Here is a 20,694-nt window from a genome sequence, read left to right as displayed (position 1 = left end):
GTTGCTATGAGCGTGCATTTGGAAGATAGTGGGTTCGAACCCCACTGTCGGCAGCCAGGAAGATGGTTTTCCGTTGTTTCCGATTTTAATACGAGGCAATGCTGGGGCTGTACCTTAATTAAGGCCACGGTCGTTTCCTTCCCACTCCTAGGCCTTTCCCATCTGATCATCGCCGTAAAACCTATCTGTATCCATGCGACATAAAGCAGATCCAAAAAAAACAAAATAAAATTCATTCTGCATAAATTTTTCAACCATCTGAAGCATATAATCTTAAACAGAAAACAGCTGCCCACCAGAAATTGCAACACTAACAGAAACAGCTCTCAAAATCAAGAACATATATGACCAAATTAAGAATAAAATTGCAGAAATGGGGAAGGCATCACTAAGATGTCCTTATTACTGGACACAAAGGTACAACAATCAGACATACTGGTACAGAGAGAAAAGGAATGTCGCAGATATCCTGTCAAGATACAAAGCAACCAACGGGAAAAAACTAGTGCCAGCCCGAGAAATGCATCAAGGGTGAACATTTCATAGTCCGAGGTCACCCGTCATTAATAAATACTCCAAGAATGTAGAAACGCTCCCAGCCGAGGAATATTCCATGAATTATATCAAATCACAATATGAAAATATAGAAACAGCATCATGGGCAGATGTTTTCAAAATAAGAAATGGACGTAGAGATACAGCGATTACAGGCACACTGAATAATGTAGGCACTGAGTTCTGACCGGGCATGCAGTGTGCATGGTTATACATAGGAAAACTGCAAGAAACTACTAGTACAGAAAACAGAGAACTACCTGAAGAATCAAGGAATAATGGACATCCAAGAGTACGAAGCACTGAGCTCTGGAGGAAACCTAAAAGCTTTTGAGGTTGGCATCCCACTAGAAGACCTAGGGAAAAAAAAAGTTCAGAATTTTAGTCCAAGGGAATAACAGTTCGGGAATTCTTTTTTGCAGAAATAGGGACACAAGAGTTGCACTCCAATAATAGTCTAAACATCAACTTAGATGACCCCATAAGCTTAAGGCTATGGAATGAAGAAGGACTAAGAAGTGCCCTAAAACAAATGCCAACAAATATTATTATTGACATGAATATTGCAATACTAATAGAGACTTTCTTAACAGATTCATTATCAGTACAAGGATACTACACAATACATAGTCTGGCATTGCAAGGGGCAATAGGATGACCTTGTGGAGGAATATTTTGCTTCGTAAAACTGAAACTTAACCCCAACAAGAACTAAATATACAGTATAGAGCGTTGCATCTATTGATTGTAAACCACGTTTACAGCATTGATATGTACATACTTTCAACCAGATACCCAAGAAGACACCATAATAGACTCGCTTAAAGAAGCAGTAAACACCATAGGAAAGAATGAACCTTTAATCATAGTAGGTGATCTAAACTGTTACATAGACGTGCGAAATCAGAAAACACAACTGGTGATAAATACCTATAATCTGAAGGACTTATGCTAGTAAACAAGCCAACAGAACCCTCATACATCTGCCACAACAAACACAGCATCATAAATTTCATCTTCGTAAACCATAAAATCACTATAAAATGTCTCAAAGTAACAGATGATTCACCAACGAACCCTATTAGAAAGCATCTACCCATCAAGATAACTGCAACAGTGAAAAAAGCCAACAGGTGAAGACAAATTACAAAAGAGTAACCAGTCTAGAAGCCTTCTGGAAAATCACTACAACATTAGAAATTATTCAAAATAACATCACCAAAGGCAACATATATGAGACAGCCCAGAGGATAGAACAGGTGATACAAATGGGAATGGTAAAGATTGAAAAAATAACAAGAAAAGCTAAACCATGGTTTGATCACGAATGATACAATCTCCGAAGAGGTACAAAGCAAGGTATTCATGCAAGAAAAGCAGACTACACATCTACGTGGTGAGGAGAAGAAGGCTTTCTTATGGGAAAATAAGGAGAAAACAGAAAAAATGAGCAAGGAAAGAAACTCGTGGAGGAGGCAAAATTAAATCCAGTCATAGTTCTGAAGCCAAGAAAGCCACATTTTCCTCATAATATTGCCATAGAAGATTGGGAAGACCACTTCAGGAAAGTGCTGAATAAGGACAATTTGCAGAAAATATTTTTAATGGAGGAAGAAGTGAAAAAGTCCATGAAGGAAAGGGTAACAAAATTGCAGGAAACGAAATGATGGCATTTTCAGCGAACATATAAAGACTACAGAAAATGTACTACTAACAATGTGGACATCGCTCTTCAATAAGTGCGTGGAAATGAATGAAATTCCTGACACCTGGAGTTACTCGAGGAAGATCCTATAGAAAGGAAAGGAAATGACCAGCTGTCTAGGTTCATATCATGGGATTGCCTTGGAAAGCAATGTCTTTAAACTTTTCACAAGGTTGCTAACAATGAGATTGATAGAAGAGTTTGACCAAGCATTGCCAGGAGAGCAATTCGGCTTTAGATGAGGATTGTCTACAATGAACACCATAAAGAATCTAATTGATGACATAGAGGATGCCCTAAGACACCCACGGAAGAAACTTCACACGATCTTTGTAGACTACACCAAAGCATTCAAGCTTGTGGATAGAGAAAACTGCTGGAAAAATTGGGAACCATAATAGGACATACGAATCCTTTAATGAATATCATCAAGAGCATTCTTGCTTATAATTGCATCACTGTAAGCGATAACATCTCTCTCTCAAACCGATAATGCAGATGAATGGAGTGCTACAGGGTGACCCACCGAGTCCCACACTGTTCAGTATAGAAGTCTCAGGCCTAATACACAAAATAAAGGATGAGGGCAACGAGGTAAATATCTACATGTATGCAGATGGCATGGTACTTGCATCAAAAACACCAGAGAAACTGCAGACTGCTTTCAACAAGTTGAACATTTGGGCAGAGAAAAATAAATTCGGAATTACTTGGCAGAAGACAGTACAGATGATTTTCTGAAAGGAATGCAGAACAGTATTAACTGAGAAAATTTGCTAAGAGAAAGGAGGAGAAACTATGCAAATCGTAAGCAACTTTAAATATCTGGGCATTACAATACAAACATCAGGAAATACTTATATCATACACATCAAGGATAGAATGGCTGCAACAGTAATAGCAATGATTGACATCTTGATTTTACGCAAGCTTTCGATTGAAGTAGCATTGAAGCTGTGCCATGCAAAAATATCATCGATAATCATGTACAGACTAGAAATGATATGGGAATATCTTGCCAAAAGAAATCTTCAAGACATTGAAAATATGAAAGCAAGTTACATGAAAAAGCTATTATGCCTGCCTAAATTTACTCCATCAAGATTATGAGTTCACAAGAGAACTTTTCTACACAGGAAAACTCTGATACAAACTAGTATTGCTATCTACTGCTGCATTCAACCAACTACAGGCAAAGCTTCAAGCCAAGAAGAGAGAAATAATATGAGAAACTTTTTATACCCCAGAGCCCATGACTAGTATGGACCGGATGAAGGCAGACTCTGAACTTAGGCACATAGTGACTAGAGTAGCAGTACATGGTTTTCATCACCAAGTATGTACCAGCAAAACTTTTCACACCCTAAACAAGGAATGTATTTGTGTATTGTGCGAGGAGACTTACGTCATGTATTATGTTGTGACCTGTACTAAGAAGCATATTGGACTATCAAAATTCTGTTTAATGTAATTAACTTATTTAGGTGTACTTTATGGCCATTGGCAGAAATGAATTCTTTATTATAACACATATTATGACCAGTTTTATGAAATCTTTGATGATATAACTACTCCTATGACCCATGCGAGTACCCCGTGAAGTTTGGTGCGAAGTTTGGCACTGATCAGTGGAGACATGTAGAGTTGTATATCAAACAAACAAACAAACAAACAAACAAACAAACAAACAAACAAACAAACAAACTTACTTTTGATTTTATAGATAAAGTTGAATAACTTAAGATTTATGGACGACATTGTACTACTAGCTAAAGGTACTGAGGAACTCCAGTTTTTAGTCAGCAACCTCGCATCGACATGTCAAGAAGTGGGCCTTATCATAAACCTTACAAAAACTAAAATTATAGTTAATAGATAGATCCCAGTGACATCTGTACATGTTGAAAATGTCCTACTAAGTAGAACATGTCAGGTACTGCACCCATCTTGGTTAACTTGTCAACATGGAGGATCTAAAACCAGAAATATATTGCTACATCAAGCTGGGCTAGAAAGTTTATGGGAGGTACTCAGATGTCTTAAAATCAAAACTGCCCTTAGATTTGAAGAAATTTGGTAAGTGTATCCTCCCAATATTAACTTATGGGTGTGAGACCTGGACACTGAATGAATTTGTCACACAAGAAACTTAGAACACCTCAAAGGGACATGGAAAGGTCAATGCTAAGTTTTTTGCAAAGTGGTAGAAAGAGAGCAGATGACATAAGCTCAGTTACTAAGGTTACTGACATTGTTCAAAGTGCAGCAGTACTTAACCCTATGTTGGTCGAGGGTCACAGATGGACACCGTTGGTCGACGGGTGAGCACAGCGCTCACTTGCAGCTTTTACACTTATTATGTGTGAAAGGTTACTAATTTGTATAATTTAAAACATTGAAATAATATTTTGTTTATTTAATCTTTATATTGCATAGAAAAATATTTCACAAGAGAGTTGTATTGGTAAAAAAAAAAAGAATCAAGACTTCATAAAAATTACTGAAATTGTAAGGTATAATGAATGTTCATATCGAAAAGTGAAACATTGTTCATAAATCAGTTATTTCTAAGAGAAACCACCTGAAGAAAAAAGTATATTTGTATAATAAAGATAATTGGCCAAGTTGTACAAACTTATTACGTAAGGTGCAGTCTGATGCATAATCCAGTCTGAGTCCGATCCATTTTCAACATTTTTTGTTTTGCATTGAGTGCTGAGTGTTATTGTGTGTTCCTCACAAATCGGTGCTACACATGTTGCACATCTAGCTGTCGTCAGTTTTTTTTCTTCTTAGGGCAGAAGCCGCACTTTGCCCGTTCATTGCTTCGTACTGGCTGTGGTCTGGGTCTTCAAGCATTCATCCCAAAGTGTTTTCTTATTTTCATGCAGAGATTATTTTGCACGCCATTACCTGAAGTTCTCAGAGCCATGTGTGTCTTGACGAGATCAACTGCCATAGCTTTGATCAGCTTTTTTCTTGCAAACTGTTCTCCTGTGTTACCATTTAGGATGATTTGAGCATTAATTGCCACTATGTCAAGAAGAGAAAAGAAGATACAAAGAGGCCACTGAATGACACTCTTGCAGCAGTATACTCTCCTTTCATACTATCCACCAAATCGACTCCTCTCTCAGTGCTGTTGTAAAAACACACAACTGCAGGTTTCGTCAAGTCTCTTGTGTTCTCGTCAATGTCATCTCCCTTAACTATTATGAATTCATCCCTACACCCCAAGTCCCAAAAACAAGCCTCTTTCTATAATTTAATTTATACATACATACATACATACATACATACATACATACATACATACATACATACATACATACATACATACGTACATACATACATTATCATTATAGACTGTTATGCCTTTCAGCATTCAGTCTGTAAGCCTCTGTGAATTTTCTAAACGTCGCCACAATCCTCGATTTGCAACTAGTGTTGTGGCCTCATTTAGTTCTATATCTCTTATTTTTAAATCGTTAGAAACCGAGTCTAACCATCATCATCTTGGTCTACCTCTACTTCTCTTACCCTCCATACCAGAGTCCATTATTATCCTAGGTAACCTATCCTCCTCCATTCGCCTCACATGATCCCACCACCGAAGTCGGTTTATACGTACAGCTTCATCCATCGAGTTCATTCCTAACTCATCCTTTATCTCCTCAGTCCAAGTACCCTCCTGCCATTGTTCCCACCTGTTTGTACCAGCAATCATTCTTGCTACTTTCATGTATGTTACTTCAAACTTATGAATAAGATATTCTGAGTCCACCCAGCTTTCGCTCCCGTAAAGCAAAGTTGGTCTGAAAACAGACCGATGTAAAGATAGTTTCGTATGGGAGCTGACTTCCTTCTTACAGAATACTGTTGATCGCAAGTGCGAGCTCACTGCATTACCTTTACGACATCTTGATTCAATCTCACTTACTATATTACCATCCTGGGAGAACACACAACCTAAATACTTGAAATTATCGACCTGTTCTAGCTTTGTATCACCAATCTGACATTCAATTCTGCTGAATTTTTTACCTACTGACATCAATTTAGTCTTCGGGAGCTTTTATAGAGCTTTTAAAATTCCTCTTTCTCCCAGGAATCTTGCTCAACTCAATGGGTTTAAAATAGATATGGTTTAACTGTTTAATTAATAAAATCAAAATTAAATTGTCCACTAATCTTGTCCCGGAAAAACCTAAAAAACTAGTTTTGCCACATTTACATATAATAACCCAGCCATCCATCAGATCGCAAATACTTTAAAGAAGCACAATATTAATATAGCCTTCAGGACAGTTAACACCAATCAAAACATATTTTTTAACCACAACAAGGTCAATTACAATAGCAACCATTCAAGGTCCAGCGTATATAAACTAACATGTACACAGTGTGATTTTTCTTATATTGGACGGAGCTTTCACACGAGATATTTGGAACATTATAACGCTCAAAAACACAACAAGTACTCAGCGATGAAATGGGCCATCACTTTACATCCATAGAGAAAGATCTTATCATCATTAGAAGCATAGGTAAAGGGAAATTAATGAATGATCTGGAAAATCTACACATCTTTTTGGACCAAACCTATAATAAAAATAAAAATCTTAACAATGTCAACGAAATTAAAAATCCTTTGTACAAATTAACACCTAGATTAATTAATATTGTGAATTCAAATCAAAGCAAAATCCCTCAATTTTTTAAATCTCCACACTCAAATGCTTCATCTACCATGCCAAAAGTTAAGCCCGCCCATATCGCTTCTAGAAACACCCCTCCAGCAATATCACATACGCCCATAGACCAGCCTACCCCCACTCTCCCTCCAACCCCTGCCCCTCCATTACCACACCAATACAACACCAGGAGTAGAAATGTTGATAAGACAGGCGCTGCCAGAACCGACAGGTCCATCTAGTATGAATTGAACAAGTAAGTCATTTTACAGTTATGAGGTGTTCTTAATTAATTTAAAATTTCTTTTTTACTTCATTACAGATAATCTTAAGATCCCTCCCAAAGACCAAGTAACCTATCAACGGGAATGATATTCATACAAGACTGTATCAAGTGTCTAGGATGTTCCTTCTCAATTAAGCAGCAGCCTAAAACTAAAAAACAGCTTAATATTGTACTCTTAACAATTCCTTGATGTTACTTGAGACCCAAAGTCAAGACGCTTACAGTTTCATTCACAACAACATTCTTGACCAGTCTATTTACAACAATCAGTTTTAAATCTCCACTAGTGTTTGACAACACATTTCAATATTAGTTATGTCAAGAACATGAAAATGAAATATGTGGGTCAAATAAGCCCCAGTATCAATATCCTCCTTTCTCAAGACTTATGATAGAGAAGAAGATCCATTTTAGTTTTGAACTTATTTTTAAATTAAATAGAATAGAACTGCCAAGTTAAAACACAGTTAATTTAAATTTATATTTTCAATCTTCACCAGTCTACAATTAACAGTCAGTTCAAAAATCTCCACTTGTTGTTGACAACATATCCTGACATCAGTTACGGTACGTCAAGAACATGATATGATATAGGGGTCAAATGAACCCCGGTATGTAATATCCTCTTTACACAAGACTTATGATACAGAAAGAATATCCCTTTTAGTTTTGGACAAATTAGAATAGGACCGACAAAAAGTTTTTTATGTGTTAAAACACCATTAACTTATGTTATCCTCAGTTATGTTTAGTTCACATTTTTTAAATTATTATCCTGGCATGTTAGTCTTAAGAGATCATTAATGTTTGTATATATTGGTTTGTATATATTGGTTAAAAAAGGTCCCAAACCTTGACCTAAAGGTTGTCTACAGGCTGAAGATGCCCAAAATAATGGGTGAAACATGTACTTGACCTAATAAGTCTACATAAATTCATGTAGATTCAAACCACATTAAACATGGAAAGTATTGAATAGGTGGTTTTTATTATCCTTGAAATCCTATGCCTAATGTCATCAAGAGTCGTGCATACTCAAGATCAGTATCACATAATACCAATATAAATGGTCCGTTATTGGAAATATATCTATATCATCAATATCACATTGTGTTATTTTTTGGAACATATGATACAATCATTGATTGTTCACTGAATGCAAAGAGACTACTGTTGAAAAGTCTGTGCCTTGTATTTACTGTTTCTGGAGGCAACTTCCTTTTGTTCTTCTTCATTGTAGCTCCTACTGGCAATTTGTTTTGGGTTAGTAATTCATTTACGACAGGAACAGGCAAAAACCAGTTATCTATCGTTATGCCCAGAACCGTAAATTGGTGCAGTTAATCTTTTCACAACTGCATGAGGCCTATTGTCAAGTGAAAATGGTCCGTACAGCTGGGTAACACAGTATAAGTCTAGATTACATGTATACATCAATCATTTTAGCATTGACTAAAGTAAAAATCTTCAAACCATATTTTGCCGGTTTCTTTGTCAAATATTGTCTGAGAGAACACCTTCCTCTAAATGATTCAAGCATTTCATCTAACGTGACATACCCGCTGACACTGTAATTTTTCAAGCATCGGTCCATGAAACCATCAAACACGTTCCTTATGGGGGCTAACCTATCCATAGCTCTTCTTGGTTTTCTTGTGGCTTCATCATCAAAACGAAGCACGCGTAACAATAAATAAAAGTGCCTGTAGGTCATTACCAATTGTGTTACAATCATTTTTACCAAATTCAATTTTTTCCTAGGTGTTTTTTTGTTTTGTTTTGTTTTTGTGGAACAAGCAACGTAAACACAGGTTAGCAACACAGGTGGTTGACGGGTGAGCGCCATGCTCACTCATGTGTAGTTCTGTGAAGTTCAGCGTCAAGGACACGACTGGGAATAACGTAGCAGCTCGGCCGGCCATCTTCCCACTCCCCACATTCCAACCGGCAGCTATTAATATTTTCAGACCGGAACTGCTAACCTACACTGATTTAAAGCAAAATAAAATTAAAAGTGAGTGCTGTGCTCATCCGTCGACCAACATAGGGTTAAATGGCAGTTCAGAGGGTCCCGGGTTCAATTCCTGGCCAGGTCGGGGATTTTAATCACCTTTGATTAATTCTTCTGGCCTGGGAAATGGGTGTTTATGGTTATCCCAACACTTTTCTCTTCATATTCAGACAACACACTACACTGCCAACCACCACAAAAATACGCAATAGTGATTACATCCCTCTATATGTCAGGAAGGGCATCCGGCCGTAAAACAGGGCCAAATCCACATTATGCGACACAGTTCGCACCCGCGACCCCACAGGCGTGGGAAAAGCGGTAGAAAAAGAAAAGTCACAGGTGTTTAAATCAGGCAAATGAATGGGCTATAAGCCTTTACTTATGATGTGATCATCATTGAACAATTCTTGAAATTGTCGTATAGAACTACACGCCATGTGGGCTGTCACACCGTCATGATGGAAATAGCTGTACCTTTTTTCTTCTTCAGTCAGTTCAGGAAAATATGGTTGTGAATATAAGTAAGAAGTAATCGTGTCCTGGAAAAAAAAAAAATCAAACCAATGATTCATCAGGCACTAATAGTGCACCATACACCCACCTTTACGTTGTGCAGAGACATCAGCTGTAAAATATGCAAGTTCTCTGTATCCCAGATCCTATTGTTTTGTTCATTGACATATCCATTCAAATAAAACCATGCTTCGTCCTTCATAAAAGAAAGTACGGATCCATGATACCATTGTGGACACTATTCATTAGCCAATTGCAAAATCTTATTCTTGCAATGAAATCTGTAGACTGTATGTTATGGACTGAATGACTCCAATACGATTGTGAATATAATAATTTTGTTGCAATACCGTACATGCTGAGGAATGTGAAATACCAATTTCCTGAGCTACTTTCTAAAACAATTTATGTGGACTGACTTTCAGCCTTTCATGTATATCTTCTAACCTCTCCTGTGTGAGAGCTGTTCTCTGTCACTCTTTTTTCTATTAGCTACAGAAGCAGAACTGTCCCACTTGTAAGCGAGTTGTTGCACATAACGTTTTAATGGTACTGTAGAGTCAGGAAACTGTCTGTGGAATTTTTGAAGGCACCTTTTAACTGGTTTCTACTTCTTGTGCAATTGACACTTAGCCAAAAATATTATCTGTTCTGTAGTGTACTTAACCATCGCGATAATCACCTCACAACACACCTTAAAACTTCAATAGTTACTAGCAAACTGCTACGTCAGCTGCCAAGACTTATCACGCCAAGCTTGACACGCGCTTGCGGATTGCGGCGGATTGCTGCGACCTGTGAGCAAAAGTGCAAATTCTTAAATTATACTACATTATATACTTTATTTGCCCATTAAACATTACAAAATACAATTAGCTACACCAAAATACAGTGAAAAGTTTATATTACTTACCTGTGTACATTCAAAAATGTATGAACCAAATAGTTATAATAAACTATAAAAGTAAAATATTAACAAGGCTGAATGGCTCTGATGGCAAAGTGCTGACTTTCTGAGCCCAAGTTTGATCCTGGCTTAGTCGAATGGTATTTGAAGATACTCCAGAGTGTCGGCCTTATGTCAGTAGATGTATCAATATGTAAAAGAACTCCTGTGTCACAATATTTCCTACACCTCTTTGTCTCTAAAAACTGTAAATAGTCTGATGTAAAACCAATCATCATCAAAATATTTACAAGTACAGTTTCTTATATCAAAATTTCTTGTAATACTACTACCATGAACAAAAAGGCGATGTTCAGCGAGTTATAAATTGTTTTCTAATGTATTTAGGAGATTACTTTATCTCTCCGAGGAAGTTTATTGTTGCATTTCGTGCCCCAATAGACAAAGTTTTTTCTCTTATGAATGGTCTTACATGAAAGAAATCAAGCTGTTGGCATTTTTGTATTATGTGAATCAGTTTGTTATCCTAGGCTAACCTGCAACTGAAGATTAGTCTTGCGTACACCAGTATATCACAAATGTATACATTTATTAATGTGGAAATGTTAATGTCTTTAAATAACAGTTTACAATTAGCATCCAATATAATGAGAATCTACAAAATATTATTTTAAAAGAGATGTCAGATTTAGGGTTGCCAGATTTCAGGATGGTAAATAAAGGACACATGAATTTCTTTACCTTATAGCATGAAAAATCAAACACTGCAGCTATTTAATGAATGAAAAAAGAGATTGAGGATGTATTAACTATTGATGGTTATGAATTTCATGTTTTTGGTCCGTATTGAACAATATATAAGTAATAATAATAATAACTTAAATGTTTCCACCTTTTCAATACAATATATTCACAAAATTACAAAATTATACGGTACTAGTTTCGACCCATCTAGGGGTCATCATCAGCCGTATTGGAGCAAAGATCATTTGTGGCGAAATCCTAAGACAATATTATTTTAAAGAATAACAAGTGAAATGAGATGTTATGGTAATAGTTAATAATACAAGGAATATACATAATAAGAGGTTTTTAACAAAGAATAAAGTATAAATGGGGTGTTGTAAAAATTATAATCATGGAAATCAGTAAGTTCTTGTATTGAAATGAAATATGGCTTAGGAAGAGGGCTTAAGGTGGGACTGAAGGGTGCGGGAGAAAGTGTAATTGTCTTGGAAAAGTACCTTTGATTAAATTTAGGATTGAGTTTAGGTTGGCTGCATTATTGTTTCTGAGGAAAGTGATAAATAGATCGAAGAGTATGTTGGGTTTCTCTGAGATTTCATTGAGATTGTGACTGGCATTAAAGTATTGGTCTAGGTGTATGTAGTAATTTTCCATTATGTTCAGTAAAGGGCCCTTGTTTGCTAATACGAGGATGTCCATGTCTTGTTCAATATTGGTGAAATTATGGTTATAATCTCGCATGTGTTGGCCGATGGCTGAAAACTTGTTGTATTTTATTGCGTTAGTGTGCTCGTGGTATCTGATAATGAAGTTTCTCCCGGTTTGCCCGATGTCTTTGTAATCATGAATGAGAAATCAATTAACGCACCCACCACCCTCTTAAGACTCAACAATATTGATCCTCATATCAAATTCACACTAGAATCCGAATCAAATCAAAAAATCAACTTTCTAGATTTAACCATCACTAGAAACTCAGATTCTTTCAGTTATAAAATTTTCAGAAAACCCACTCAAACAGCCTCCACCATTCGCCAAGATTCAGTGCACCCCCAGTCCCACAAACGAGCCACATACAACAGCCTAGTTCACCGAGCCTTCAGCATACCTATGTCCAATAAAGATCTAAAAAACGAACTCAACACAATCCGCGGAATCGCAAAATTCAACGGCTTCAGCAATCATTTTATAGAAAGGATAATCAATAAACACAAACATCGCCCAAAAACTACCCTCAAAAAAGAAATAACCAAACCTCTAACATTTTCCACCTTCACGTTCAACAATGATATCTACAAGTTAACCAACATCTTTAAGAAACAAGGCGTTAAAATAGCCTTCAAAACCAACAATAAGAACATGAATGTTTTATACAATACTTCACACATCAACAAGACCAGCAGTTTTTTAAAATCAGGAGTTTATAGGATCAAATGTACCACCTGTAAAAAAACCTACATCGGGCAAACCGGGAGAAACTTCATTATCAGATACCACGAGCACACTAACGCAATAAAATACAACAAGTTTTCAGCCATCGGCCAACACATGCGAGATTATAACCATAATTTCACCAATATTGAACAAGACATGGACATCCTCGTATTAGCAAACAAGGGCCCTTTACTGAACATAATGGAAAATTACTACATACACCTAGACCAATACTTTAATGCCAGTCACAATCTCAATGAAATCTCAGAGAAACCCAACATACTCTTCGATCTATTTATCACTTTCCTCAGAAACAATAATGCAGCCAACCTAAACTCAATCCTAAATTTAATCAAAGGTACTTTTCCAAGACAATTACACTTTCTCCCGCACCCTTCAGTCCCACCTTAAGCCCTCTTCCTAAGCCATATTTCATTTCAATACAAGAACTTACTGATTTCCATGATTATAATTTTTACAACACCCCATTTATACTTTATTCTTTGTTAAAAACCTCTTATTATGTATATTCCTTGTATTATTAACTATTACCATAACATCTCATTTCACTTGTTATTCTTTAAAATAATATTGTCTTAGGATTTCGCCACAAATGATCTTTGCTCCAATACGGCTGATGATGACCCCTAGATGGGTCGAAACTAGTACCGTATAATTTTGTAATTTTGTGAATATATTGTATTGAAAAGGTGGAAACATTTAAGTTATTATTATTATTACTTATGTATTAACTAACAAATAAATAACAATTTATTGACAATGTCAACAACATCTTGCATGAACAGGTTGCCAAAGTGACAAAGTAATACATTATAGATACATCTTTCAAGGGGGAAAAAAATGGTCTGTTTATATCATGAAGTCAAGCAGGTTTTATAAATGAGATCGGAAATGTTCATAGACTCTCAGTTCACAGCAATAACAGTTTTATAGTCGCTTTTCACTGGCATATGAAATTCTTTCCAGAATTTTATAAAGAGTCTGGGATGTTACCACGTGCTCCAACCATCAATCTGATAACTTTAATGTTTTCAAGCTGGTACTTCTGCTTGTAGAAAGGCATTGTCAGCTTGTAGATGCTCTTTTTTTTCTTGTGATATTAAAAGCCATTTCTTTTCAGTTTTGACTTCTCGAGATGTTCCTCTTGTACTGTAAACCATTTTAAAATATATTATTACAAACTTATTAGTTAATATTTCATTAGTGCTTCTCATTTGAACATACCATGTATAACAGTTTCTTGTTCAACAAATGTTTTGGGCAATTCCTTACAATTTTGTCATGGTTGAAGTACAAAAACAATTTATTTTTGATCTTAAATATACACTACTTATATTTCTTTCATTCCTCTATTTTATTGCCACCACTGAAAAGATTTCATGCGGTGAACACAGCTGTCGTTTAGAGCATGCTCTATGCAAATTCCACAGGCGACTTCTTCCTCACGTCTACTCACAAAGAAATCCAAGAACAAAATGAACAAGATCCATGCTAGTATGCTACCAGAGACACACTCTCAACAGATGTGACGTAAAGAGTGGTTATGATGAGTGATTTTTGGTCAGAACCAAAGAGTACAGAATATTTCGTACTCTTTGATCAACTCCATCCACTTTTTAACAGCAATATTATAGTCTAAAGCACACATTTTTAAAATAGAAAAATATAAAGATAGAACATTCAGCATATAGTGTAAAGGACACATCCTACGTGGAAAAAAAAGAAAAAAAAAGAATATATTGTTCTTGGTAAAACCTATTCAGATTTAACTGCTTCTGCTATTGATTTTAATCAAAGCCCATACAAAGTTTTCCAGATTACATGATTTGGTTACCATAATAGGGTGAGAAGTGAATGGATTATCATTTCAGTATTATTACTTTAGGATTGTTCATCAGTAACACAGGGATATCATGTATAGCTTTAAGTAACAATGTGTTTTATTGATCTGCAGTCATTCTGAGTGACATGGGTGCTCACATATATTGTTGAAATGTCAGCCTGTCTTATACCAGGAATTATGAATGGATTTATTTGTGCCATGTTTATTTTAATTTAAAAATGCATGCAAGTGATTTATAAACCTTGTGGATAACACATGTGTGAAAATATATAGCAGAAATACCATCCCATTTTGTGCCAGGATGTAGAAATGGATATGGTAAGGATTTATATAAAGGAAATCACTTCTTTAGACCTCCCAGGGATGAAAATCTGTTTTTGAAGTGGCAGAGGGTCATTCCAAGGAAGGATAAATGTCTTACAAATCATGTAGTTGTCAGGTTCATTTTGCAGATGATTTGATTGTGGAAGTTGATTCACTGGTTGTAAATAATGATAGGGTTGAAATTCCAAGACTGAGGTGGAGCTTAAAGCCTGGAACAGTACCCATTTTTTTCTAATTTGCCTATATACTTATCGAAGCCTCTAAAGCTATGACAGTCACCTGCAGGAAGAAAAATGAGCAAGCACAAAAGGACGTTGAAGAATACTTGGAATACTGAAAATAATATATGAGTATGTTTTATAAAAACCTACTTTTATTAGACAATATATTAAAAGTAGTGCACAAAACTAGGCCTATGGGTTTGTTTATAACATAGCAAAATCATATCATGTAAAAGAGAAAGTTAGATCACTCACTCCACGCTCTATGGTAGTGAATAGGGATTGTTACAGCTTCGTCAATGCCAGTGCTGTGATTGCTTGTTGTTGCCCGTGTTGTGGTTTTCAAACATATGTTAATGGCTTCCAGTGTTCTTGTTATGCATAGCTATGCTGTGACAGAAATAATTAATTCAGACTATCCCCCTCTATCAGACTCTTTTGCACGGAAGTGAACAAGTAAATAAGCCAAGTGAAATAATGACCTTCAAATGGAAAATAAAAAAATATAAATCATGCTTTGATATGATCTAAGAATAAACTGTGCTGAAAATTAGAAAGTTATTTTACTGGGAAAGAAATTTGCCAGGAAAGAATAATATACTTCAGATGAAAGAAGGATGAATTATTTAATTAGGAAACAGAAAGTTATCATTGATGCTGTTGTTTAAAAATGCAACAGGCTACCTATGTCAAATACTAAGAGAATGAGGTACTCAAATGAGGTCATACTGGAGAGTTTGCTCTTGAAAATCGAATACCCAAAGGGATACAGATGTTGTCTGAAACATGATTCATTACCATTTCCTTCAGAATCACACTTGAAAAGATTGTGCAGAGGTTTGAAATGACCCCTTGGATAAAATACAAACATTATAAATGCCAATTTTTTACTGAAGAATACTAATGAAAACAGACACCTCGGAGTAGTGATCTTCAATGAAATGTAGTTAAGAGAGGAAATTCATTTCAATGCAATCTCCATTAAAGTTGACGAATTCGTAGATTTCAGTGACTGTATGCCTGCCGATATGAAAACCTCTCTATCAAACGATGTTTTGGTATTTGTGTTCATGCCTCTATTATTTAATTGGGTACAGCCTCTTGCTCTGTATGCCAAAAATTCTGATACGAGGTTATCTTGCGGTTGGAAAAGGGAAGGGCAAGAATAAGTTGCTTTACACCAGATGGTAACCGGTCTATTCAGAGGAATTTGTGGGAAGAAAGAGGGTTAAACGTATTATTCAGAATCCAGCAGATGAAGAAAGAAGGGTCTAGGAGTTTTCAGATGCTGTCCACATAATTAAATGCATGAGAAACTTTTCCACAACAAAGTGACGGTGTTGTACAAGAATTAAATTGTTAGCTCTGAATTCTTTCAGCTCATATACAAGCTGAACACTTGCTGAAAATGCAGGACTCAGGACCTGCCAAAAATTGGCAGCTGCTCAGTTTGATTCTACACCATTTCAGTGTATGAATGCAAGGTTGCCATTTAAGTTATTTAATAATAGCATCAAAGGCATCTGCATTCCTGAATTCAAGGATTGGAAGAAACACAAGAGAAATATAAATACTCGGAGATGAGTATCAGCCAATGACGAGCTGATGTAATTAAGTAAAGCAGTATGTATGCACTCTGATGGAAAAATATACAAAGTACAAAATCCCTCTTCATATGATTTTTGTAGATAATCAGAAAGCATTTGATTTGATGGTATCTACCTGTATTTAAAAGTGTGTAATATCCTCTATTCGTAAAACAATGCTGTGGTAATCTATGGCACGTTCTCTATGTAGTTTGATATTGTTTAGGTTACATGTGGTATATTTACATTGATTTCCAATGAAAAGTATATCAGACCAGCTGTAGAATTATGTTTATGTGAAAACAACTGAATGTTAGGTTATGATATGTTCTGCAATATTTCAAGACTTCCTATTAATAACAAATAGGACCCATAGGGAACACATTTAGGACTTAGTGACTGTCTTAGTAATGACAGGAAGCAAAAAGTAGGGGATTTCCTGTGTGAGGTGAAGTACAGTGGGGACTTAATGGGCCCCAGAACTGCTACGGTAGATGTGAAGGGCCTACAAGAACCCCAAAAAATGGCAGCTATCTCTCTGAAGGTATGGAACAAGATGAAATGAAAACTAGCCTTGGATATAAGTTTTGCAAGGGTAACAGACCTGGCAATGAAAATGGATTACAAGTTTGAACAAGAGATCGTGGACATGATGATGCATAGGAAACTGGATATATTGGAACTTGCGGAGTCGAAATGAAGAGGGGAAGGTAGAAGAGAGCTGAGAAATATTCGTATTATACTGGAGGGGGTATGAAGATGGAAGGTGAAACAGAGTTGATGTAGTTGTGAGAACAGGACTAAATGAGGAAGACAAGCACATAAGTGATAGGATAGTACAAATTTTGACAATGAAAGGAAGATGGGAATAGGATAGTAGAAATGTTGTCGGTTAAAGGAAGATGGGAAATACTTTAAGTGTATGTGCCACAAGAAATATGTACTGCACAGGACAAGGAATTATTTAAGGAAGAGCTATAGTACAAAGATAGATGAATGACCAGAACACCATGGTCACGGATAGGCAAGGATACAAAAATTTACTGGGAGAAGAAGGCTGAGGAACAAGGATGGAAAAAGGCTGCTAGATTTCTGTAAGAGAAATGTTTAGTAAGTTATACATGTCTCTGTACTGGATATTGTTTCTGGATTGATTTTGTTGAAAGTTATATTGTTTGTACTCTGTGAAAAGTGTTGTCTTGTTGAGTCTATACAGCTTTAATCACGATGCTGAGTGCTGGTATTGTGTTGGGAGATTTGAATCATCGTGAAGTGTCAGTTAAAGTGGGTTTTCTGTATACTTTGAATTTGTGAAACACAGTGGATATCCAAAATTCTGTTTTGGACTAACTGGTCAGAATTTCAAAATGAGTTTCAAACAGTATGTCAAAGTATTCATATATAATGCAAAATCTGCATTTAGCAACTGCATGCTAGATACTGGACATGAATATACCTAAGTACAGACATAAACATACTCTTGAATATTATTTCTAAAATAATTTATATATTTGTGGTGCAAGCTTTTCAATAAACAAAATGACTAAAACACAATAAGTGGTAAATTTAGCCATATAGGAAAACATGATACACGTTTCAATCCTATTTGGTCATCCACAACATACTCTATGCTAAACATACTCACAAGTATGGAATTTCTCCACATTAGTCCTAAAGGGGACAATCTTAGTACTGGAGTGAAATATGAGGTGTACACACAACTATAGGCTTAATATATTATCCCAAAACACAAAATATTCTCTTTGAAAAGGCACAATGCAAATGACATTGTGGTCATATAATGCAACATACAAAATTACCTTTCTAAACATACTGTTGATAACTAACACAACAGACCAAGTGTTCCTGTAGCAGGAGTTAGTTGCTAACTATGGTCATGAAGAAAGTGGTAGAAAATGCTCCTATGAGGTAATTCATTTACAATTTTAAAAGTTTAATTCTATAAAATCAGAGTCCTCCCCACATAATGAATGTCAACATTGAGGAATCTAATTACTGTAATATGAATTTATCAATTTAAATTTCAGTCCATATAAATTCCCAACACTTTAAACAAAATACATTCTTCTGGCAGAACATACCTTTTCAGAATGAAGATTTTGTTACTTTTATCCAATTTGCAGTTTCTAAAACAGTAGGAAATTTTTATCAGTATAATTATATCTCAACTAATACAGGCACAGTATACCAGTAAGTTTTTAATACAACAAATTACATAAATGAGGAATGCAAAAGGTATATTTTTTATTTAAAAAGTATTTGTTAATGTGTTAATAATCAGTACTTGACAAAAGTTTCATGTTCCTTAAATGGTCAAGCGGTATCTGAAGGGAAGTAATATTATAATTTTTCCATTTCCTATATCCTATTATAACATACTTAACATACCCAGACAACTTTTTATTAAAGAAATATCTAATTTTGTGGATTCTGCTCACAGGATACCTCCCTGGATAGCGAAGATGGTGCCACCAAAGGAAAACACCAAGTCAACCCTTTCATTGAGCCAACACAGCATCAAACCGTTGTTGATATGAAAGGTAAATGTTTTAGATATTTACATAGACTTCTTTATGTTAGTTTGTAAAGAGCCCAAGGTAGATACCTAGACCTGTATATGGTTATATAAATTTAAAATAAAATACAGTTTGTTTCAGTTAGACTAAGTAAGTAGGAAATTTTTATAAGGAATATAATTATATCTCAATTAATAGAGGCACAATAAAGTTGACAGTTTGTTTATTTTTAGTACAACAGATTACATAAATGAGTAATGGAAAGCATATATTTCTTATTTAAAAATTCTTTAGCTCTTTTTAGACATAGAATGTTATGAAAATTATGTTTAATGTTTAAGACTAATCCTCTACTCTTGGGTTTCCTAAGTATCCAAAGTAAAATAACCTCTTCTCTGAACTCCTGCATGATTTCAACACCACAGCTTATTCACTCATAGACTTTCATCCAGTTTGTTCATTCCTAACTTCACTATTATCTCTGTACTAGCGAATGTACCCGTGCTTCGCTACGGTATTCTACATTGTATTCGAATATCGAAGTAAATAGTGTACATGCAGTAAATAAGATTGTTTTAAAATTGCATGTCTTTTAGCGTTATCCAAGAAACAGCATATGGAGGTCCCCGTACGTTGTTTCCAATGTAAAGTGTTTGTTACGGATTTGTGATATAACGGCAGGCTCACTTGCCTACTGGCATTCACAGTCGAGTTGGGAAGTTTATATTATAATTGCAGGTCCCATTGCCTACTACACGGACAGAATCGATTTGGGGAATTTTCGTTAAAATGGCAGCCCCCCTTTCCTACTTTCAGACAGATTACAGTTGAGGAGATTCTATTATAATGGTAAGCAATTACCCTACTATCACTCGAAATTGAGTTGTGCAGTTATCATTATAATGCCAGGCCCATTTTCCTACTGACAGCCAGCTTACTGCCAGTCACACCAAGTTGGTGAGTTTCCATCAAAATAGCAGGCCACTATGCCTAATGCCAGTCACATTTTAGATGAGGACATTTCTTTATAATGGCGGGCACCCTTGCCTACTGCCAAACACAGTTGGGTAGGGGAGTTTTAAACAAAACTGCATGCTCACTTGCCTTCTGCAAGTCAAATCGAGAAGGGAAGTATTCATTACAATTGTAGGCCTTCCTTACTAATGACAATTACACAGGAGTTGGAGAAGGAACCCTTTCCTACTGCCAGTCAAAGTCGGTGTGGGTAGTACTGATTACAATATCAGACCCACCCTTTCTCGATAGCTAAAAATCGACATTAGTGAATATATATATAGATCGACATA

The 20,694-nt window shown here is 35.8% G+C and overlaps 1 protein-coding gene across 1 annotated transcript in view; it reads left to right on the top strand.

Annotated features, from left to right (window-relative positions):
- Positions 1-20,694, top strand: part of para (paralytic) — a 947,817-nt gene that overhangs the window by 432,454 nt on the left and 494,669 nt on the right. Inside the window, exon 15 of the mRNA XM_067137715.2 lies at positions 19,312-19,411. Within this exon, the coding sequence (XP_066993816.2) occupies positions 19,312-19,411 (100 nt within the window). The remainder of the gene's footprint in view (positions 1-19,311; positions 19,412-20,694) is intronic.

This window comes from Anabrus simplex, chromosome 1 (assembly GCF_040414725.1).
Source record: "Anabrus simplex isolate iqAnaSimp1 chromosome 1, ASM4041472v1, whole genome shotgun sequence".
NCBI lineage: Eukaryota > Metazoa > Arthropoda > Insecta > Orthoptera > Tettigoniidae > Anabrus > Anabrus simplex.
The sequence above is the reverse complement of the archived record's forward strand: the minus strand, read 5'-3'. Positions and strand labels throughout refer to the sequence as shown.